The sequence below is a fragment of the Malus domestica genome, chromosome 04 (assembly GCF_042453785.1).
Source record: "Malus domestica chromosome 04, GDT2T_hap1".
NCBI lineage: Eukaryota > Viridiplantae > Streptophyta > Magnoliopsida > Rosales > Rosaceae > Malus > Malus domestica.
Genome location: NC_091664.1, coordinates 17,416,662 through 17,440,426, shown reverse-complemented (window position 1 = coordinate 17,440,426; position 23,765 = coordinate 17,416,662). Strand labels below are relative to the sequence as shown.

General features: G+C 36.9%; 1 protein-coding gene and 2 long non-coding RNA genes across 6 annotated transcripts; 2 read left to right on the top strand and 1 right to left on the bottom strand.

Moving 5' to 3' along the window:
- Positions 1-9,938: 9,938 nt before the first annotated feature.
- On the bottom strand, positions 9,939-12,186 carry LOC103433223 (uncharacterized). Of its 4 annotated transcripts, XR_011580061.1 has the most exons (4): positions 11,872-12,186; positions 11,500-11,645; positions 10,547-10,765; positions 9,939-10,339 (listed from the first exon to the last, which is right to left on the bottom strand). It is a non-coding gene; the product is annotated as an uncharacterized lncRNA (long non-coding RNA). The 4 variants fall into 4 exon arrangements; XR_011580063.1 differs by having other exon boundaries at positions 10,495-10,765; positions 11,500-12,186; XR_011580062.1 differs by having other exon boundaries at positions 9,939-10,349; positions 11,500-12,186.
- A 1,503-nt stretch (positions 12,187-13,689) lies between these two features.
- On the top strand, positions 13,690-20,916 carry EIN2 (ethylene-insensitive protein 2.1). The gene is made up of 8 exons (XM_008371459.4): positions 13,690-13,935; positions 14,541-15,292; positions 15,588-15,674; positions 15,816-15,926; positions 16,012-16,224; positions 16,850-17,047; positions 17,135-19,894; positions 20,304-20,916. The coding sequence occupies exons 2-8, from the start codon at positions 15,044-15,046 to the stop codon at positions 20,673-20,675; spliced, it is 3,990 nt and encodes a 1,329-aa protein (XP_008369681.2). The 5' UTR covers positions 13,690-13,935; positions 14,541-15,043; the 3' UTR covers positions 20,676-20,916.
- An 822-nt stretch (positions 20,917-21,738) lies between these two features.
- LOC103433226 (uncharacterized) lies at positions 21,739-22,891 on the top strand. Its single transcript, XR_011580060.1, has 2 exons — positions 21,739-22,031; positions 22,542-22,891. It is a non-coding gene; the product is annotated as an uncharacterized lncRNA (long non-coding RNA).
- The last annotated feature ends 874 nt before the right edge of the window (positions 22,892-23,765 follow it).

Genomic DNA, 23,765 nt, shown 5'->3' with positions numbered 1-23,765 from the left:
TTAACAAACTATGTAGTACCACGTGTTATTATCATGTAAGGTGGAAGAGCATGACTAGGTATTTATAGAAAAAATTATTATTTTTTGTATTTTTTATTAATTTTTTTATTAACTTAATTAATCTTGACTATTGGATTACAAAAAATTGAAATCCAACAACCCAAATTGTGACAAGTAGCCAACGGTAACATTTCTGATTTTTTTTAAGCTGAAAAATTTGGACCGTTGATCAAAAAATCAAACAGTCCAGAATTGTGCCACATCATCGCCCTATCCCGGAGCCATTAGTGCGCCTACATGCAGGCCTCAGACACTCATTTCTTGTCAGAGACGCACACCCACTCGGGCATGTTTTCCACGCTCCTAGCGCAATAAAATTATTTATCATGAGTGACGTCACATAGCTCAAGTGTTGGGCCTATCGATTTGAGCTTGGGGGAGAAGTCGGGCTCCCCTGGAGCCTAATGGATTGGAGGATTATTTTTTGGGGAGGGGAGGGGGGAAGGGAGGTTGATGGCCTATAGCCTAGGGGATTGGATTGGGTTGGAGTTGCTAAGGATAGGGATTCTCTCCCCTCCCTTCTTTTTCCCTCCCCTACCTCCTCTCCCCTCACGGGTTTTTTTTTTCTTCTTCTTTACAAGATGGAATCCTGAGCGTTCAAACAGGAGGAGAGGGAAGGGAAGGGAAAAAAGAGATAAGAGAATCCTTGTCCCTACTGAAAGGCTAAAGCCTAAAGCTGTCAGAGTTGCTGACATGATATATCAAGTGATGATTTATTGGTGTTGAAATCCATTTCAATTAAAATGATGATATATTCGGCGGTTGATCTTGACCATTGATGCATTTTGAGTTTTGCATGCATAGATCGGTAAAATAGTACGCGTCAAGACACCAATCTCGGCATTGATCTTTTTATTAGGTCAACACATTGGTGTGATCTGAAACGAATTGCATATCTTCATCTCCTTGTCTCTTCCGTTATAGGTTCATGTATTAATGTATCATAAAGTTTCAATGAGGCACTCTCTTGTAATTTATTTCTCACACTACATGTGATAAAAGAGATAAACATATACAGGTTACAAACTTGAAAGTTTTTTCTCAATATGTAGTTCGTTGGTACTTTCTAAAACCTAAAATCAAAAGAAGAGAAACGTAAATACATTCCAATATAAAAGGAGCTTTAGCTCGACTGCTTAAGAAAATTCACTTATGTGTCCGAAAATCTATGTTCGATATTTTCTATTCTCCAATATCACCTGTATGAAAATATTTGTTTAATTGAAAATATTACTAAGCTCTCTTGCCTCAACACGACATAGTATTATACGTGATACCCGTCAGGTAACAGTGAACTCCATATGTTGTTTGTGGGAACACTAATCGCTAGGAAAATAGAACTAGGAATAACACTTTTGAAATTTTTTAACGAATGAAATCAAGCACGTTTATTTGAAAACTCATGACCTAATTGAAGACTAAAAATAAATAAAGAAATTAAGACAGTTGCATATTGATCATATTCTGGAATTATGCAGATACAATGAACCAGAATCTGAATTATCACAAGGCATTGCCTAATTAAACTCACTTAATATAATTTTTTGCTACAAAACCCAAAAAATATGAATCTAGTAAAGAGTGGTGTAACTAGATTCCTGGAGCCACGTTGGTCTCCTTCAAATGCTTCAAACTCTGAATTTTAACATAACTTTACAGGAATATTAATTAATTAATAATTAAATGTTATCTGAACCTATGAACAATGAATTAAATAATTAATTAAGAAGTATAATCTAAGGAAAACTAATGAAAAGGGCTTGAAAACTTTGAGTTTTAATGATAAGGACAAAATAAAGGGTAAATGAATAGTACCAGGATTGACTTTTTAGTGTAAAAATGTGGTTTTTCGTTGAAGTGAACAGTACCGGGTGCTTTTCGTTAAAGTTCCCTATAATCTAGTTAACTTCAAAGGAGTTGGATGATTGAAGTTCAATGTATATGTTCATCATCAACAAGTCAGATCGTTCTTGTTTCATTGGTATGCGCATTAATTTGAGTTTTTAGATATAATATTGGTTATTGGTTTTCAGTTTTATAATTAAATTATGATAATGAAATGATGCGGTATAATTAAATTATTGAAAGGATAGGGCTTGGGGGGCAGGCATTTCAGTTCGATGCATTGCATGGCCAACGACTAGGTTAGTGAGAGAGAGAGAGAGAGAGAGAGAGAGAAGGGAAACTAGAACGACAAATTAATGCGTGTTATTTCCACCATTGGGGTGATACTTTAAGTTATTGGATTAATAAAGATAACTACTCAATCATTTGGGATAATTTTAAGACCATCTCCAACCCTTGAGCTAAAAGTCAAAATTTTTAGCCCATAAAATTTAGCTTTTACCCTAGAAACAGTTTTTATACTTCAACCATTCTAGCATAAAATTTTAGCCTCATATTATTAGAGAATGAATTTAGGCTAATTTTTTTCTTAAATTAACTTTAAAAATATTATGTAGACTATCATAAATTAATTTTATGAAAATTTTAATCTAAAAAGATTCATATTCCAATAAATATTGAAAAATAACTAAATCGATACATGAAACTCATGCCAAGCATAACGCAACATCTTCCTCACATGTCCAATTACGACCTCTAATATGCTCTCTTGTCATCTTGAAAAATTTGGAAATGGGAAGAAATGGTAGAAATAAAAATTGGAAGAATTATAGGAGAAAAGTGAGTTTTGTGTGGATGTTTGAACAAATACATAGGTATTTATAGAGTTTTTGGATGAATTTTGAGTTAAATAATTTTTTTAATTATTTTAGTCATTGGATTTAAATTTGGGTTTTTAGATTTTTTTTTTTACCGTTAGATTTGATTATATTCGATCTCAACTGTTGGATTCAATATATTTTAAAATTACATTTAAAAAAAAATTGAATCTGGACCTTTAGATCAACCAACGGTCCAAAAGTAGCAATCGTTGGATGAAAAAAAGAGTCGTTGGGCTCCTGATGGTGGCCGACAACAGCCCTGACAGTGGGTCCCACCATGTTGGGCACTGAAGACCTCAACCCGCATGGGGAGAGTGGGGCGCGTCCTTAGGCCGAGATTGGGCTGGGTTTGGGCGAGTCCACGCGCATGTGGGCTAAATCTTGGGGGTATTTGGCTTTTGGCTTTTAGCCTAAACATTTAGCTTGGGTTGGGTTGGGTTGGGTTGGGTTGGGTTTGGGTGGGGGGGCCCAGGGGAGGGAGGGGGAATAAATGGAAAATTTTGTCTTTTAGCCCAGGGTTAGGTTTGGTCTAAATGTCTTAAGTTTTTAAAATATTTTAAATAACTACCTAACGTTTTAAAAATTAGACATCAGTTAGGTCACTGGTGTTAGGTGATAATTTTAGCTACATTAAGTGATGATGTTTTTAGCATTGAATGAGGAGGAGGACAAATACTTTGACGCATATTCAAGATTTTATGTGAATGAGGGCCTTTCATATACGTATGAAATTTTTATTCATTTTTAACTCATAACATAAACAATTGAAGTAATCTTCACAAAATTGAAGTTCCCATGAAAATTAATAGAGAGAATAAAAAAACTTGCGCAATACAACTCAATGAGAGGTAGACAGCAAGGTAAACACTAAAAAATTTAAAAAACATAGAAAGAACATAGAAGAAACTTTTGGTTTACATTGTTTGGTAGAAGGAGGTCAAAAGGAGGTTTGCAAATAATAGCTGATTAGGTTGCTTTAGAAATAGTATTAAAGTCGATTTTAAAACCCTCATGTACAAACTCACTGTTTTACTAGGCCACAATGATAAAACAATAAAATTGTTAGAACCAGGGAACAACAACATCGTTCTATTCAACTTCTTCCCGATGAAAAATCCACATTCTTTCTCATGTCCCACGACAATTGCAGGTTGAAGTCGCCGAATAACTTCGTATACCGTAGTTAGAATAGACCCGGAACCACTCTAGTTCCTTAGTGGCTCCACTCTTGCTTTGACGTTAAATTGTCATTTTCGATTCCTCATCCGCTTCCCTAGTTCTCGTTCTACATTGTACAAAAATAAAAAGTAGAGCGTAACAATTATTCCTTGCTCAAAATTTCTAACTCCTTGTCCTTTCGAAACATCCCATAAAATTGGAAGGATGATGTGAAAAGCCAATCGTCAAAAAAGATGAGATGACCTGAAAAAAATGAAACCTAGGATCACGAGCTCTTTCATTTCTTTGCCTTTATCTGGTAGTTTGCTTTCCTCCATAGAAGGATGATTGTAAGATGGCACTCAACCATTGGTCAGTTAAAATTTGCTAACCGTTGACCGTTGGAAATATTATCTTCACAATAAAGTGAACCCAAATTTGTGTATATGGTGTTAGTTATCATTGACATGTTTTGGAAACGTGGCCAAAGGGAAAAGTCCATGCCTTGAATTCGAAGCATTGAGCAAGTGATTTTTTACTACAGCAGTGAATAAGTGTTTAAATTTTTGCATGATGACATAAGTTTAAACTTTAGTTGATGATTATTCTAACATTTAATTTAACAAAATCTACGTTTGGAAAAAAAAAAGCATTGATTAAATTATAACTGCACATATTGGCTTTTGCATAAATATTGTTGAGCTTTTATTTTGCTTCCCTTTGTGCTTTATTTTGCCATTCATGGGGATTGTTGGATATTATTGTGTTTTTATTTTTTATGGGAAATCATAATTTCCCCCCATTTTTGTGTGGTCAAAGTCATTATTAACCGTTTAAGAATACCAAATTTAGAAATTGCCCGTTTTGGTTGTAGGAAGATTTATAACAATTAATGGTGTGTGACAAGGAAACAATTTTTTGGTGTAATTGCCACACCGTTACATAGTTTTATTTATTTATTTATTATTTTTTTTAACAAACAATATTATCTACACTAAAGGGAAGAGGATGTGGTTAGCCTTACAATGGGCTAGTGTGGTTCAAATTTAGCTTTGGCAACAATCGAACCTAAAACCTCTCATTTACAAGTTTTGTTGTAAGTGAGAAGTTTTAGGTTCGATTTTGTTTTCACATGATCTTAGGTTGTTTTTTTATTTTGAACAAATGATATTATCTAGACCAAGGGAGAGGGAATGTGCTTAACCTTACAATGAATTAGCAATAATATGGTTTGAGATTTTGTTTTCACATGATCTCCCTACAATAATATGAATTCAAATTTGGGCACCATTGCACATATCAATAAAACCGTTAAACATCATGTTATAGGGAGATCTTATGAAAACAAAATCTCAAACCATAAGTTAGGATAGGAAGTACGATGCCAATGGTCAATCGCATCATCTAATCACCTCTATGATCCCAGAACACCAAATGAAGTAGATCCAGCGAATCAAACGACTCCACCTTGACACATAAATCCAAAAGAGTTAGCACACCAAAAAAAAATATTAAAATCAAGCAATCTCCTATAGAGAGCAATCAAACTAGCAAATTGTCCTATATGGAACATTTATTGTCACTTTTGTTTTCTTTTCAAAATGGGACCAACTGGTGGCGAAATAGTTGACTATCCTGGGAGCCAGGAAGACTCAAAGAGGGATTTCAGCTTTCCTATAGCCATCATCATGTGATTTATCAGCGCTAGGAACTGAATCAGAAGGTGCCGTGTGACATATGGGTCTGTGATTCATCCAACCACTAGGCCATTCCGTAGTGGTTGAATAATTACTGTCACTTCAAAAATTTCAATTTGCACTCTTTTAAGTGTTTTTTTTGGGCTAAATATAGAAAGTATAAATTGAAAAATGAGAATTTTGAAGTGCTAGGAACAATTCTCTAAATATAATATGAGTAGATTAGTAATATCATGTGATTGTGTTGCAGTCCCACAATCGCAACAAGAGAATTTTGTCTTACATATTAATGCCCTACAATTTTTTAATTTTTTAGAAATTATGATTTTTTTTATGAAAAGAATACGATATTCATTAAGATGACAAAGACATGTACAAAAAGGAGGATAGGGTACATAACTAGACCTCGATAAAAACCTTGCCGAGACTTTCAACCTGGTCGAACGAAAAAAGAGTATCCCACATAAAAACTATCCTTAATATGTACCAAAATTACATAAGGTTATCTTCCAAAAGACAATCTAGAATCAAATCTGGAAGAGCTTCGAACCATGAAACCTTAGTAGTTCTCCCAACACCTGAGTGAGCCAATCTATACGCAACATTGTTCGCCTCTTTTCTGACATGATTCAGCTCTAGCTGAGCAAAACCCATGAGGAACTTTCTGGTATCATTGACTAGAGGAGCAAGAAAAGAAACATGTCCGCTCCTGTTGTTCAAAGCAGCCATTGCAATACTATAGTCACCTTATAATAATATTGCCCCGTTAGAATCAGGCAATTTTTGGATAAATATCGCAGCTTGTCTTGCTATAAGGAGCTCAGCGTGCAGAGGAGAATAGATATTTGATAGGAGCATATTTATGCGACTTAGTTAGCTTGTTTTTGTGCATTTATGTTGTTATTTCTTAGTTGATTTAGTATTTCAAGCCATTTTCGTGTGGTTGTAGGTACAAAGGGTTAAAGAGGCAAAAAAGTGCATTTTGGTGCCTTTTGGAGCAGTTTTGGGCATGGAATGGATATCACATGCATAGAACAAAGTGGTTGGATGAAATTAAAGATCTAAAGAAGCTAGGAATGTGCCAAGGAAAGGAAGAAAATAAATTGAGGACCAAGGAAGACAAGGAAACCATTAAGAATGAGGAAGGACTAGTCAAACTTGCCTTATCTTGTCGTTACCTTTCCTAAAGATTTAGTCACACGAAAGGTTCCTAATACTTTAGGACATTTCATTACATATTCTACAATTCCTAAACCTGCCCTAAAAGTCCAAGCCATACCATCCTTCACCATTTCTTTTCCTTGCCGTGCAAGGGAGCCATTCCTTTCCTATTTTTTGCCATAAATCACTCCATGCCGTGCACATTCATCCATGTTTCCTCATTGCACTCATTTGCTGCACCATTCCACTTCATTTCCTTTATCTACCATGTGCACAATATCCTTTCACCTCCTTGTACTTATTGATTCACCACTTACTCACCTTTCCACCCATGCCGTGCACCACCATTGTCTCCTTCATTATTTCTGATTTCATGCATCAAAACATTGAATCATTGCACTCAATTGCTGCACATCTCTTGTCCCCTTCACCCATCAGATTTCATACAACTTTTACCTCCACCACATGCACTCATTGATGCACCATCCACCACATTTGGAATCCCATGCCGTGCATCATGAGTCTTGCTGCACCTTTGACTCATTTCTGCACCATTCCACCTCTCTTTCCTTTCTCTACCATGTGCACAATCATTCATATTCCCCACTTGCGTTCATAGCTGCAAAACCACTCCATTTTACCCTCATGCTTTGCATCATCACTTCACTTTCACCTTTGAATCATTTCAACACCACTCCATGCACTCATTGCTGTAACACCACTCCATTTTACCCCCCATGCTTTGCATCATTACTTCATTTTCACCCTTGAATCATTGCACACACCACCATTTTTCCCCTTCTTGCCATGCATTTCCTCTATAAAAAGAAGTGTGTGTGGTAGCCATATAGTTTAGTTTTGGCTTGATCATTCATTCCCATTTCAATACAACCTTCATCCAAACACATCCATTCATCTTCACATCCATTCCTCCATACAAACAAACCTTCAAACACTCACCAACACCTTGTGCCGTAGTAAAGGAAGGGAAGGAAAATGCTTGGACGTGCTTGCTGTCCAACTTGGATCGTTGGAGCGTTTAGGTGTTTTCTTTCTTTTGTTTCCAATGTTTAAATTCATTTTCTTTTGTTTTGTTGTGAATATGAGTGGCTAAACCCCTTTTAGCTAGGGGTGATTTCAAAGCCATGATTATGTGTGCAATATAATTTGATAAATTCCAGTTATGAACTCTTGAATCGTGAATGCAATTGGCTTAACTATTTGATTGATAACTTATTTGTATTTGTTAATTAAGGGCCGACGCTAAATTGGCATGCATAAATCCGTTGCTAGAATATAAGGAAGTTTCACATAATCGTTACAAACTTATATTCACATGTAGTGAAGGTCGCTTATAAACGATCGCGTTAAGTTCAATTCCTAGCATAAGTGACATGATGTCATAGCTGCAAGTGCTTTGTCAATGCTTATGATTTTCATTAAACGTAATGATCTTTGATTGTATCTCTATTATGATGTCATGTAAGGAACTTTTGAAGAATGTTTTGGGTTGTCAAATGATGTCATCCAATCCAATAAAACAAGGAAAATCTAAGAGTTAACTAGTGATGTCACGGTTCATTTGGAGCATTGTCGTTCATAATTCAATGAAGTAGTAACTGGAAATCAAGTTATTTGCATACATGTCATGTGTGGAGAAAAAGCCTCTAGCTATCCCATCCATCATCTTATTTCTCAAATTTGTTTTACAATCTGTCTAGTTTTTCATACTTGTTTGTTTGTTTCAACTTCATCCAAATCAAAACCCCCCTTTTAGTTTCTTGTTTCAAAGTGTTTCAAATCTGTTTTAGTTTGTGTTTTTAAGTGTTTTGATTCAAGTAAAAGTCAATTTTCGTCCAAAGTCATTCCTAGTGTCTAGTTTAAGTTTATTTGGTTGTTTTAAGCTGTTTTGAGTATTTTAAGTTTGCTTTGAGTCTTGTGAGTCTTGTTAAGTGTTTTTAAGTTTAGTTTTACGTTTTTGAGTCAATTTAGAGGTTATTAGTAAGCCCTCATAATTCCCGGTCCAGAACGATCCTTACTTATACTTGTATTACAATTGTCAAAAGAGGGTTAAATTTGTGTGTTAAGATAATTTTCGCATCAATATTCTCAAGGTTCCCAGATGTAGCAGCCAAAAAATTACCGTTATGATCACGAATAACCACACCAAAGCCACCTATTTTTGTCATTCCATTCCAAGCTTCGTCAAAATTGCATTTGACCCAACCATTATTAAGAGTCTTCCACCTCTGCCTCGTCCTCGCCATCTTCGACTTTGGTGGCGCTTGCCATTGATGTTACGACAGCAACCAGAACCAGCTCTTGGCACATAGGAATATCTCAATAGGGGCGTAAAAGATATGCTCCAAATAAGATCGTTTCTAGCTTTCCACAAGCTCCATATGGTCATGAACATTAACTCCAGAGTAGTATTCGAGGAACTTTAAGCACATTTAATTAACCAATTGCACATGCTTAGTTACTGCGCATCATGCACTCGAAGTCCGACACTCGCTAGCCAAACCGCTGAAGCCATATCACAATCGCGAAGCACATGTTCAATTGTCTCAGGCTTCCATGTACAAAAGAAACATTCTACATTTTGAAGCAACCATAGTCGCTCTAACTTGGTGCGAGTAGGGAAAGCATCAAGAACAACATTTCATATGCATATCTTCACTTTACCAGGAATTCTAGCATCCCAAAGCCTCTTCCACAATAGTTCCTCGCCCCTACTCAAACTCAAGCGTCCTTATTCCACCCCCATTAACACCGTATCATGACGTGCTAAATGATAAGTCACTATAACAAAAATGGCCACTGCGCACAATAAATTATATGTGCTCTTTGAGGCAAAAAAACACCAACAATTGTGCTCATAAACCAATAGCAACAATGCATCAACTAAATTTGTATCTGTGCCCTCTATGGGCGTCACCATTTGTCAAAGGGCACAATAAACTGTTTGGTGCTCAAAGAGACAGGCACAAATGGACCACTATTTGTGTCTGTTTTTTACAACTTTATTAGAGGACCTTTTCCAGCCATATTGACACTTATAGTATAATTGTGCCAACTAGAATTAAATATAATAAAAAAAATCAAAATTTAAAAAACTGAAACTAAATTGAGCAAATGCAAAAATTTAAATTTTCATAAAATGAAAACAGCCTACAACCATGAAACCAACTTTCACTTTCCCAATCTCACAAACATATATTATAATGTTACATATTTTATCTCTAATACAAAAAGACTTGAAAACAAACATTTTTGGACAGATGCATCTTCCCCAACAAGCCTTGCACTTCACCAAACCTTTGCTACTCCAGAAACGAATGAATTAAGATAACATGTGCAATATTTGAACCTCTCACAAAATTCAAACTTTGAAGCAGAAAAAAGGGGAAGAATCTTACTTCACAAATCTTATACAAATATGCCGAAAATTCTCTCAACTAGCTTCTGCCTTATTCCTATTGCAGTGAACCAGAACCTTCACAAATAATTTGATCCTCGAGTCAAAGATGGTCCAATCTGCAAAAACCTAAGAACCATTAGATCAATTAAATAGAATCTGTGAAACCAAAATTTCAAGAATTCGAAAATTAAATTTCACAAACCCTAATCTAGAATTCGAAAATTAAATTTCAAAAACCCTAAATTACATTCTTAAGGGGTGGAAAAGTTACCTTAAAAAGAAATAACGTGAAGAGAGGATGAGGATTGGGAGCAAACAATTACCTTGACTTCTACTTCCAAATAAAGCTCTCTTAGGTCCTTCATTATTGAATCCAAGTAGAGTTCTCATGTCCCTAATATCGTGTGCTTTCCAGACTCCTCAACTTTAGTGATTGCAAGAGTATAACTCTTACTTATCTTTCTTAGTCCTTCCACCATCTTTGTCAGCATACATGGATTTAGTGGCTCGGTTGCTGTTTTCACAACTGGCAGAGTATTGAACTGAAGAGGATGGAAGATGTACACATCATCATCATAATATATATTAAGGTATCAGCAGTAGAAACACAAAACACTCTTCAACAAAAAGCATTTAAGCATCTAGAAAAGTCATTCTAATCCATGTAATGTCAAACTTAAACTTTTTAATGCCTATTTCCAATATGTATAAACTGTTTTAATTTATATGAACAAATTTTAATCTAATTTAATAAAAAAATTCTAATATAATTTGATATAATATATATGTCACCAAGGATTGATCATATTACCAATTATCAAATCACATTCTCTGTTTCTCTATCTAACATTTTTCTACTTAGTTTCCAACTCATTTCAAACTTATTCAAAAGGCCAATTCAGTCTACTTATCTACATGCTGTTGGGTTTTCCTGTGCGAGTTTAAAGCAACTAGCTTACCACCAAAGTTCAAATCTTCACCAAAACCCCAACACAATTCTCTTTCTCTCTCTCTCTCTCTCTTAACATTTTCCACTCAGTTTCCAACTTATTCAAATGCAAAGGAAAGCTGAATCTACATGGAATAGCTAAAGCTCAAATCTTTACCAAGTAATTTTCTCTTTCTTCAACTAATTATACACCAAAGTATGAAGCTTTACCCTTTCAATTTCTTCTTCTTCTTCCCATTTCTTCTCAAAAAAATACAAATCCATTTTAATCCAACACTTATCAATACATTTGCAAACTGGAAAAAAACAGGAGGACAGAAAACGTACCCGAAGTATAACCAGCAGCATCATAGGTGCTAGCAAATCTCAGATTTATTGATTAAGCAACCAAAACACAAAGTACTCTTTTAGCCGGGAAAGCCCCAACAAAGCACCATAACTGACAGCAAAATGAAATCTACAAAACTGTAAACCTGGAAATTCACATATGTCCATGCTTAAACATCAAGTTAATACTTAACAATCTACTAACATTGATGAATTAGCATTTAAGAACTCCTCCTAGATGACAATACAAACGAAAATTGGAGATTGCCCAGATGAGGAAGTTATCAAAGAATAGTAACCCAGAAATTAAAATTGAAAAAAGCTGAAAACTTTTGTAAGATTTGATGGAGACGGAGTGATCATAGTTCATACCATTTTCAAGAGAGAAAAAAATAGAAGTCACAATTGCTGCAACTGCTTTCTCTGAGTTCGTCGAGTTTCTGGGAAATTTATACTCTTTTAGCCGGGAAAGCCCCAACAAAGCACCATAACTGACATTAAAATGAAATCGTTAGGGTTTCATCTCAGTAGTAAAAGTAGATAAAAATGTAGAGATGCATCCCTAAAACCAAATAATAAGTAGGAAAAAGGTGAATCACTTACCAAACGCACTGAGGAGAAGTTAAGTTTCCTACGAGATAAAATACATAAAAATCAAAATTTGTTAAAAAATTACACAAAAATCAAACCCACAAGTAGAGTTCCCGCTGATTTGCAGTCTTTCCTGTTCTTTCTCCAGCGCCGCTGATGCTTGCACGGTCATAGGAACCTTGTCACTAGTCAAGAAAACTTGGATTGTTGAGGTGTCAGGCGAAAAAGCCCAGATCTGAGAGATCAGGAAAAGAAGAGAGATGGACCGAATCTGGCGAAGGTAGAGATAGAAAGGGGGTTGGAGTTGGAGAGAGAGACAGAGAGATAGAGTGACAGAGGTAAGAGAAAGGAGTCTGAGGGAGGCAGATATGAAAGAGATCGAGAACGAGAGAGAGATGGACTGAATCTGGGGAAGGTAGATAGAGAAAGGGGTTGGAGAGAGAGAGAGAGAGAGAGAGAGAGAGAGAGAGAGAGAGAGAGAGAGAGAGAGAGTCTAAGGGAGGCAGAGAGAGATGAGAGAATGGGAAGGAGGGGGTGCGGTGTGGGTGGGTTAAGGGGAAAGAGAGAAAATGGGGTGTGGAGCCATAAGTTTATGACAAATAATAAAAAACAAATAATTGTGCCCTTAGATGTAAAATATAGGCACAATAATATATTTGAGTTCACCTTTTTAAACAAAATTGTCAAAAAATGTGTTTGTGCCCTATTTTTTTGATATTGGGCACAATATGTAGTGTCCTTTATTGAATGAGCACTGTTTTAATCTTTTTGTGTTGAAAGACACACAAATCCCTCAATTGTGTCCATATTTTGTGCCCAAAGGCTATTTTTGTTGTAGTGAGCACTTTGAACAGAAAATTTTCCATTCCATTTGAAATGCCATACTAGTCGATCTTTGGTATTATGGATGCTAAGAGGAATACTTTTAATTACTTCCATGTACAGATATTTTTAGAAATTATGATTAAAAACAATAGATAGAAAGAAAAGTAATAAACCTCTATTGCCATGTACAAATTCACAACATTGTTCCAATTTTATCGGATGTCCCAACAAATTCATAATATGATTAGTAAGTAATTGCGTCGGTTTAAATTAATGACTTCTAAAATGATAGCTTCAAAAGAAAGTAAATGCTAGTATCGGTTTTCTATATGTATGCTAACGGTTGTTATTCACTATGTTGATAAATGTGGATCTATAACGGGTATCGTACTGATCTATAATTGAAAATCTTTGAAGTACGTGGAAATTAAATAACTGAAACAAAAAACTCTTTTGAGATAGCACTTAAGCAGTGAAAATGAATTGTATCATTGAATGTTTGTAGAAAACATGTAGTTTGTGTCCAAACCGTGTAAATTTGCATCAAGTTTCATAAAGAATGAATGAATATCTCCTCTGAGCAGTCATATCAAAATTCTTACCAAATACTCCATATTTTCTCTGAAAAAACCCACATGAAAGAATGAAAGAAAATAAAAATAGGAGGTAAAACATGATTTCATAAATAAAAGTAGAAACTGATTTTTGGACCTTTCCCTCTGTATTTTAATTTTAATTTTTAATATTTATTAGAAAAAAGACACATTTTATGAAACTTTTCCTCAATCCCTCACTTTCACTATCTGTTTTCCTTTCTCTCTCTTCAAGATGGCATTGAAACCCCACCCATAATTTCTCTCTCTCTCTCTCTCTCTCTGCCAGGAAAATTGAGCCGTTTCTCTTTAAAGGCCTCTGAGATCTACTGCGTGTGTAGGACTCTAGATTAGGAGATAGAGATTGGCAGAGAAACTGAAATAAAACAATATAACTGGAAGGGAAAGCTCACAGAGGAAGCTTGAGGTAAGCTATAACATTTCGAAAACCCTAAAAGCTTATGACCCCAAGGAACCAACTTTCTGTGGTTTTGACTTTGATTGATCAATTGATTGAACCCCTTTTGTATCTTCTTCCTCGGTTTTTGTGTAAATGGGCTTTTGGGTTTTGTCTGTCTTGGTGCCTCAGATCCATGGCAATGGATTCTGGTGTTCTTCTCATCGTGCTGGGATTCTAGGGTTTTGGGATGTCTTTCAACCGTTGAGTTATTGTTGTTTTGGAGCTTTTATGTGCATGTTGATTCTGTTTATGTTTGGTTTTGTTTTGTAATGTTGGGGAAGGATCTGACATGGGTTTGGAGATGGGTTTTTGCATTTCTGCTTCAGTATGTTTTGGAGTTTGGTTCCTATTGGATTCTTGTAGAGGTTGATTCAGTTGTTCTGTTCTAGTTTTTCGATTGACCAAATTTTTGAAAGATAAGAATGTTATGGAGGTGGAATTGTTTATTGTTAATGTGCATACTCATGATGTTAAAATTTGAATTAGTCATAAAAATAGGTTGTGATGTTACATTGATTTGGATACTAGCCCTTTTCTTTGGTGCATCAAACTAATGCGCTTTTGTGGATCAGGATTGACGCCAAAGGCAGAGTACCGAATGATTGGAGCGGTTGAAGTTCGTTCCATGGCTGGAGTTGAGACCGTTGTTAGTTGTGCTCTGTAATTCTAGTAGTTGGATCGAAGTTTCGCGAGGATTGGATGGACGCTCTGCTTATTCTCAGTAGATGAATGGAATGTTGAATGGGCTAAAGTTTACAATGCAGTAGCCATTTCAAAAAGTTAGGTTTGATCTGCGCAAGTGTATTGGAATAGCCTGCGCAACTCACCATCGTCATTGGTTGCACTTTCTTAACCTATTTGTGTCCTCCAAAGACAGTAAATTGGGTTCATGTATTGTGGCATAATCAGTTGGTGCTAGTTCTTTTTTCTCTCCTGCAGTTAAAGTGCTTCTATCTTTCCTTTCCTTTTCAAGCAGTGGCTACCTCAGCTTGCGAGTCTAGTTTTGCAGAGTAGTTCAGGAAGGCCATTTGTAATCCATTGCACTGGAAATTTGGTTCTCCTAGAGTCCATAGCTATGGAATCCACCAATCCTAATGCTAACATTATGCCGGGTGTTCTACAGCGGTTGCTTCCTGTTGTTGGACCTGTTCTTGTGATTTCAGTTGGATATATTGACCCTGGAAAGTGGGCAGCAACTGCTGAAGCAGGTGCCCGTTTTGGCTCTGACCTCGCAGCATTGATGCTTATTTTCAATTTTGCAGCTATTTTATGTCACTATTTGTCAGCTCGGATTGGTGTAGTCACCGGAAGAGATCTTGCACAGGTATCATTTTTTTCATTTAAGGGGTTTTTAATGCATTATTCTTCTTATAAGTGGTAGTGGTGGAGACGCTACTACTTATGCATATACTCTGTTTGCGGTCATGCTTTCGAGCTGTGTCCTAACCAGGATAACTTTTCTGGTTGCATATTCTTATTTGATTGGCTGCAGTTGGTTTTTTTGATCTCTCTGCCTCTCTTTCTCTTTCATACAAACAATCATGTGCACATAGCCTCTATGTTAGCCGCCAAGTTTTAACATTTTCTTTTTGTTTCTTAAATTTTGTTAATGTCAAAAGATATGCAGTGAGGAGTATGACAAGGGCACATGCATATCCTTAGGAATTCAAACAGAGGTTTCTGCGATTCTGTCAGACCTAACCATGGTAATTTCTCTATGCTCAGAAGCTTTTTCTACCCCAATTTGTCCAAACTGTGCTGTAGGTCTTGCATTTTGTTATGATCTGTATTATTGTTGAATATAAATTTGTCATTCTCGTAACATATGATTGCACTAATTTTACTAGATCCTCGGCATCGCACATGGGCTTAATCTTCTGTTTGGTTGGGACTTGTTCACTTGTGTCTTTTTGACTGCCGTTAATGCCATTTTGTACCCTCTTTTTTCCTCCTTCCTGGTAAGTTTTGTTACTTGCACTTATTTCTCTGTAGTCTCACATTTGCAATATTGTTTAAAATAATTATTGAGTATCCATACACCAGGAAACTTGCAAGGCGAAGGTCCTATGCATATATGTTGCAGGATTCATACTCCTTTCCTTTGTTCTTGGAGTAATTATCAGTCAACCAGAAATGCCCCGTTCCATGAATGGGATGCTAACAAAGCTGAGTGGGGAGAGTGCATTTGCGCTGATGAGTCTTCTTGGTGCAAGCATGATGCCTCACAGTCTTTATTTTCATTCTTCTATAGTGCAGGTATCTGTGCTTCTCAAACTTTGTTGTTTTCAGTCTCTGCATTTATGTTGCACATCCATGCATATATTGCTGAATATGAGCTTATGCATGCATCTGTATCTTTGTTAAATAATACATACATACACACATTGATTCTCTTGTTGTACATCTGTCTATCTGTCTATTTGTCTGTCTGTGCATCTTTGGCTTATTTAGATATACATTTAATGCATGGATATGCAGTGCCCATCTTTTTCTTGTTTTAAAGATTAATTGCTTTTTAGGACATGTTGCTGAGTCATCTATTCCTTTCGTTTGAAAGAACTTCTTCACAAACTAATGCAATTAAGGTCAAATGGTTCCATTTTTTATTGTCATTGCAGTGTGTTAGAGACCGCCGAGTTACACATGCCCATACTTCTTTCCTAAATAGAAAAGAAAAAGTTCCATTAACGGGAGATTGATATTCTCTTTCTGGACTAGGGAGGCCAAAAGTAATCAATTTTAACATGTGCATCAACTTATAAACTTGCATCACTAAGTTCTTTCTCCTCCTGTATCTTGTCTGTTAACTACCTGAAAATTGTTCATATGATAGTTGATTTGCAGTGAAGGTCTCTGAAACTCTAATTTTCTATTTTTTCAGCAATGTCAGCAGCAGGCAACTGTTCCCAAGGGTGCTTTGTGTCATAACCATTTAGTTGCCATATTATGCATCTTCAGTGGTGTTTATATGGTGAATTATGTCTTTATGACCTCAGCGGAAAATTTATTCTACAGTCCAGAGGCAAGTTCTGGCCTTGTTGTGCTTACGTTTCAGGATGCAATGTCGCTAATGGAACAGGTTGCACTTTCTTCCCCTGGGCCAATTTAATCTTGCACCATCATGCAGTATACTGAGCCAATTTAATATTTTTCTGAAATTATGTAGGTCTTTTGGGGTCCAATAGTACCGGCTTCCTTCTTACTGGTTCTCATTCTGTCAAATCAAATCACAGCATTAAGCTGGAGTCTGGGTGGAGATGTAGTCCTGAATGAATTTTTGAAAGTGGACCTTCCTGGTTGGCTTCATTGCGCTACTATCAGAATTATTGCCATTGTTCCAGCCCTTTATTTTGTTTGGAGTTCAGGAGCCGAAGGAATGTATCAACTGCTTATATTCACACAAGTTTTGGCAGCTCTGCTACTACCATCTTCTGTGATCCCTATTTTTAGAATTGCTGCTTCAAGACCAATAATGGGTGCCCATAAAATTTCACAATTTGTTGAATTCTTATCCCTAATTACGCTTATTGGGATGCTTGGATTGAAAATTATATTTGTAGTAGAAATGATTTTTGGGAATAGTGAATGGGGTGGTAATTTAAGGTCGAATGGCGGGAGTAGTATGTTACTATTCCTCACTGCTTGTGCATCATTTGGTTTGATGATTTGGCTAGCTGCTACCCCATTAAAATCTGCAAGTGTCCGATTAGAGGCTCAGGTGTGGAACTGGGAACTGATGGAGGGTACACCAGATTCATTGACGAATGAAGAAGAGATTAACAGAGCTGAACCTCAATATCATAGAGAGGCAAGTGTCCAGAGCCATGAACCGTCACCATCATTTGGGTTGGATGCTGATTCAGAAGTTGCAAATTTTGATCTGGATCTAGCTGATACTATCATGGAGGCTGATCAGGAACTTCACCAAACAACTGTAGCAGAGAATAATAATTCTCATATTACCTTTCCTTGCTCCCCTAAAAGCCGCATGGAGGGATCCAGATCTGCAGTGGAGTCATTTCCAGTCTCAACTGTTGTTAATGATGTTTCTGATGTCACATTGGAGGACACCAGTGCACTGAAGTTCAAGTCAACAGAGTCAATTGAGAAGACTGTTGAAGCTGAAGCAGACTTACCAACCGAAAAAGATGATGATGAGGGAGATACCTGGGAGCCTGAAGAATCATCAAAAGGGGTTTCTGGGAGCACTGTGCCATTGGCCTCTGAGGGCTCGGGATCATTTAGGAGTCTAAGTGGAAAAGGCGACGATGGAGGAAGTAGTGCAGGAAGCCTTTCAAGATTAGCAGGGTTGGGGCGTGCTGCAAGGCGTCAACTAGCTGCTGTGCTTGATGAATTTTGGGGACAACTGTATGATTTCCATGGGAATGTAATTCAAGATGCAAAGGCTAAAAAGTTGGACCTTTTGTTGGGATCAGATTCAAAGTCTGTGTCGTCCTTGCTGAAAGTTGATACCAGTCCAAAGGAAACTTCTGGATTCTTTCCATCTGCAGGAGGCAGAGGATCTGATTCTCTAATCAGCTCAAGTTTATATGAGTCTGCAAAGCAGCATAGGGTTCAAAGCAGTTTAGAGTCATATGCGGTCCAAAGGGGATCTTCCTCATCGTTGCCTAGCCGCATGCAGTTGTTAGACGCCTATGTGCAAAATTCAAGCCACAGCATTATTGGCTCTGGTGAGAGGCGCTATTCAAGTGTACGCAGTATCCCAACTACTGAAAGTGGTGAGAGGCGCTATTCAAGTGTGCGCAGTATCCCAACTTCTGAGAGTGGTGAGAGGCGCTATTCAAGTGTGCACAGTATCCCAACTTCTGAGAGTTGGGATTACCAGCCAGCCATAGTACACGATTATCAGATTGCATCATATCTCAATCGAATGGAAAATGACAAAAGTTCTGATAACTTGAATGGTCAAATGGAGCCATCAGTCCTACAGTCTGGTTCTTCGTTGGGTGCTGGAAACTACAGAGATTCACTTGCATTTACCATGGGGCAGAAGTTGCAAACTGGGTTAGGATCTGGTCAGGCCTCCAGTTTTCAGAACTTTACAGTATCTAGAAATAGTCCAATGCAATCTGAAAGGCCGTATTATGATCCACGGTCTTCTGGAATTGCTGAGAATGTGGTAAGTCCAGCCAATGCAAAGAAATATCATAGTTTACCAGACATTCACCGGGAGCTTTACATGCCTGATAAAAATGCTAACTGGGAAAGTCCTCTTGGGTATGGATCATCTGCTGGGATGACCGGTTATGAATCATCCTTGTATTCAAATTCTGGGGTACGAACAGGAGCTCCTTTGGCATTTGATGAACTCTCTCCAAAAGTCTACAATTCTCTGTCATCACAACAGAGTTCTACTTTCAACACTGGGTCGCTCTGGTCTAGACAGCCTTTTGAGCAATTTGGTGTGGCTGATACTAATCGTACTATTGGTAGTGGAATTGGTAATAGGGTAGGTTCTGTAAATCAAGAAACAACTTCAGTTGCAGATTCAGAGGCGAAGCTTCTACAGTCTTTCAGGCATTGCATTGTGAAGCTTTTGAAATTGGAAGGGTCTGACTGGTTGTTTACGCAAAATGATGGGGTTGATGAGGATCTAATTGATCGTGTGGCTTCAAGGGAAAAATTTCTTTATGAAGCTGAAACTAGAGAGATAAACCGAACAGGTCAAATGGGCGAGCCGCAGTACCATTCTTCAGATAGGAAGCCTGCTTCTGCAATGAAGAATAATGATTTGAGTCAGTTTATGTTTTCCTCGGTTCCTCATTGTGGGGAGGGGTGTATATGGAAGGCAGATTTGGTAGTAAGCTTTGGGGTTTGGTGCATCCACCGCATTCTTGATTTATCACTTATGGAAAGCCGGCCAGAGCTATGGGGGAAATATACCTACGTTCTCAACCGGCTTCAGGTAAACACTTACATTCCCTGTCTAATAAAATACATTTGTGTCTCAAATGCGGCTATAACAGAAATGAAATCAAACCACAGCATGAATTGAAATCCTAGAATAAATTAAATTTCCGTAGCTAGTTAAGTAAACCCTAAATAGACTGAATTGGTTCTGACACTCTCCTCAAGCTGGAGTGAAAAGCTTGCCTTGAACACAACTTAGAAAACAACCCTTTGTTGCAAGCTAAACAACCCTTTGTTGCAAGCTAAGTCGAATACAGTTTTTACTTTTTGGTGAATTTTGCAGGAGTTTGTCTCCTTGCATTGCACTTGTGCTCTGTATACAAGTAGATTGACTTCAAATGTATATTTGTTTCCAAAGCTTCTAATTCAGTAATGTTACTGACTCTGTATCGTGTTAATGCTAGGGGATTATTGATTCGGCATTTTCAAAGCCTCGTTCTCCGATGTCACCATGCTTCTGCCTTAAAGTTCCCGCTGCACACCAGCTGAAATCAAGTCTATCATTTTCAAATGGAATACCTCCTGCTGCTAAACCAGCCAGGGGAAAATCCACAACTGCAGTAACGCTTCTAGACATAATCAAGGATGTGGAGATTGCAATCTCTTGTCGAAAGGGCCGGACAGGGACAGCAGCCGGTGATGTAGCTTTCCCAAAGGGAAAAGAAAATCTGGCATCTGTCCTCAAACGCTACAAGCGTAGATTATCCAACAAAGCCGTTGGCACTCATGAGGGTCCTGGTTCGCGCAAGTCTCTGACATCTGCTCCTTATGGGTAATAGCTTTCGGTTTCATACAGACACAGTATGTCTCAACTGGTTTATGGAGCTGTTTGATTTTGGAAAACAGCTCATCTTCTGGATCAAAACACTCAGTTAAGACCGTTTCTTTCTCTCTCGTTCTCTGTATCAAAGTCGTTGCTGCAATTTGTATTTCCTTGTATTTTAACATATACATAGGTAAGAATTGCTGGATCTGTAATTGCAGCATCATCAAAGAAAATGGGTGGAAGGTTGAAAATTGGTTTTTGCAAATTTTTAGATGCTTTGCTTGCTTGCTTGCTTGCTTCTGTTACTTGTTCTAACAAGATTGAAATTTGCAAAACCCCGGAACCCCTGGGGTTTTCAATCATCTCTCTTCCATTGCAGGAAGTTATGTATGGCTGGGATGTAATCCAAGATGTTTGACATGAATGCAAATACTAATGTGCCAGTTGACAATACTGACATAAAAATACTTTTGATTTTGAGTATCTGGACCATTTTGGTAACCTGTCTCCATAATTTTGTGCACTGAGTTGAGTTGTGCACCAGGGACTGGTACCTTGGTTAATAGCAATTTACAATCTGCATTCGAGGTTCGTGTTTGTATTACCCCTCTCCGTTGGGGTTTGTGCGAGTCGGGGAAGAATAATCACTCATTTCTCTCCTACACTTCTTTCTTTATTTTTTTACTAATCATATTGAATAAAATCAAATAAAATAACGATCAAAATTAAATAGCTTGAAAGTGGTGATTATTTTTTACCACCAAAAATTAACTTGAAAGTCACTAATTTTAACACTTTTTTTTTATTAATAAAACGATAATACTACTTTAATTTACATTGCAAAAGAGAAATGATTTGAATTCGAAACAAAATGGATTAAAAGAAAAACTTAAGACTACCACATCATTTAACCGCTTGCTGACACTCATCTTTTTAATAGAAGGCAAGAAAAATAGTAAATTAGTCTCCAATCCTTTTCAAAGAAACGAAAGAGCAATCAACCGATATTATATTATAATATTGCAAGTGGAGCAAGTAAGACTTTAGTTTGATTTAAGTCGTGCTTTTTTTAAGATTACAAGATACATAACGTTATATAACCCCAACAACGAGTGGAGTGTATATTTCTTGGTTTGCTCCCTCTCACGTTGCCCCATATCCACGGTCAGGTTTCTGAGACGTGGAGAGCTTACAGGCCCCCTCCTAAGGTCAGCCGAGTGACTTGGTTGGACATGAATACGATACACACATCTTCTTGGTCATCATCATCATCATCATCATCATCATCATCATCATCATCATCATCTCTTTCTGTCTCAGTCTACTGTGCTCTAGTTCCAGACTTCCAGAGATTAAACCCCAAGAGGTAAGTCCTCTACATGTGCCATGATTTTAGAGCATGTTTACTTGTCGAAAATACGAAAACGGAATCGTTTTGAATTTTGAGTTTTTTGCGTGCGCTTATTAAAATGAGTATGAGTATCGTTTCACTTCTAGGGAATCAGAAATGTGTGAGTTTCCATTGAAGTCCGCAATCAAATATTTACAAAGCAAGAATTTAATCAACTAATGGGTAAATTCATCTTATTCTGTCTTTTCTTGTTTCTTATATTCCTAAGTTCTCTGACTAGATAACCCTTTTCTTAGTTTTTTTATTAGCAACTCTGTCCATTATATTTGAACTCAGGACCAAAATCCAAAATTTGCTCTGCTCTGATACAGCAGAAACTGAATGTCAATAGACAAAATATTCATCGGCGTAGCGGTTTTAACTAATCGTTCACAACTTAGAAACGAGTACTGAACAGGTATTTGTAGTTGATGAATCCATGTTTCATTTAACTTTGACTCTGAGGGCATGGTTTGTGATATGCAGAGACTTGTTAGCTTCAAAACAAAATGGGATTTGTAGTTGTGATTTCAGCGCCGGTGATACTGTTAATATTGGTTTTAGCTCTTGCTTTTTACCTCCTTGGAAGGGCATCTGGCCGAAGGGAATCACCTTCTGCTCCACAATATTTTGGACCTCCGGTCCCTCCAACCCAAGAGAAGTCCGCCAAGGTCTAGAAGTAAAATACTCGCTTCTTCTGTTATGATATCAGAAGTCATTTCACTTTTTGAACGAGTCACACTTTGATATGTGTGTATAAATTTCTGTTTGTTCTTATTTATAATGAGTGTACATATTTATATGTGTACATCTATATATGAGTGTACAATTTGATATGTGCCTCCTGTTTAGATTAGACCAGCTCTCATAGATGATGCTGATGGAGTTCTTCGGAATCGTTTTGTGTATGCTTCTGTTTTGTAGTTTGCCTTTTGAGTTGTATTCACCATTCTTCAAAAAACAAAAAAAAAAAAGAAAAAAAAAATTGAATATAAAATTACAGTTCAGCAAGTAAAGCAGTGTTGTATAAAATGTGTGCCCATTGTCACCAAGACATCTATGTATGATCGTAGGACTTTAATTCCACATTGTACAAATGCTTCTTAATTCTTTGTGTTTCTCTTGTTACATGTTCTAGTAACATGGAAAATGAATAATCCAAAGGTATATGGTGAGGCGAGCAGAGTAGAACTATATAGAATGTCAACCGTTAACCCAAATTTTTAATACCATTTGATGCGGTACATTATACAAGAGTTGCTCATCAACTATAATGTATCGCGTTGAAATGATGCCACGATTTGAAAAGTTGGAATATAAGTTGCTCATCAACTATAATGTTTCAAGTTTTATACATTTGTGAGGTTTAGATTTAGTTGCTTTTGGCTTTCCTTTGTTACGTAGATTAGACTTTATGATACTTAGTATTGAAGTCCGAGCAATTGAAGATTAAAGTTCATATGGTGTTGCCTCATCACATGTAAGGTTTGTACATGCATATGTATTTTACGTTTTTTTATTATTTTATTTTTATGCAGTATGACTAGTGAGTCGACCAGTTAGTTTTGCCCGCTATTTCATGTGAGTAGGTAAGCAATTTAAGAGTTGGTTTGGTATTGCTGTTCTTTGAAAAAAAAAACTGTTTTTGCTTTTCAGTTTTTTTTTTCACAAAAAACTGTGAAAATAAACTGTTTTTAAGTGTTTACCAAA

Bases quoted from the DNA above. Each gene is read 5' to 3' on its own strand.
- EIN2 (XM_008371459.4), top strand. From the start codon at position 15,044: ATGGAATCCACCAATCCTAATGCTAACATTATGCCGGGTGTTCTACAG. The intron at 15,293-15,587 runs GTATCATTTTTT...TAATGTCAAAAG, and splicing joins CCGGAAGAGATCTTGCACAG to ATATGCAGTGAGGAGTATGA. The intron at 15,927-16,011 runs GTAAGTTTTGTT...TCCATACACCAG, and splicing joins CTCTTTTTTCCTCCTTCCTG to GAAACTTGCAAGGCGAAGGT.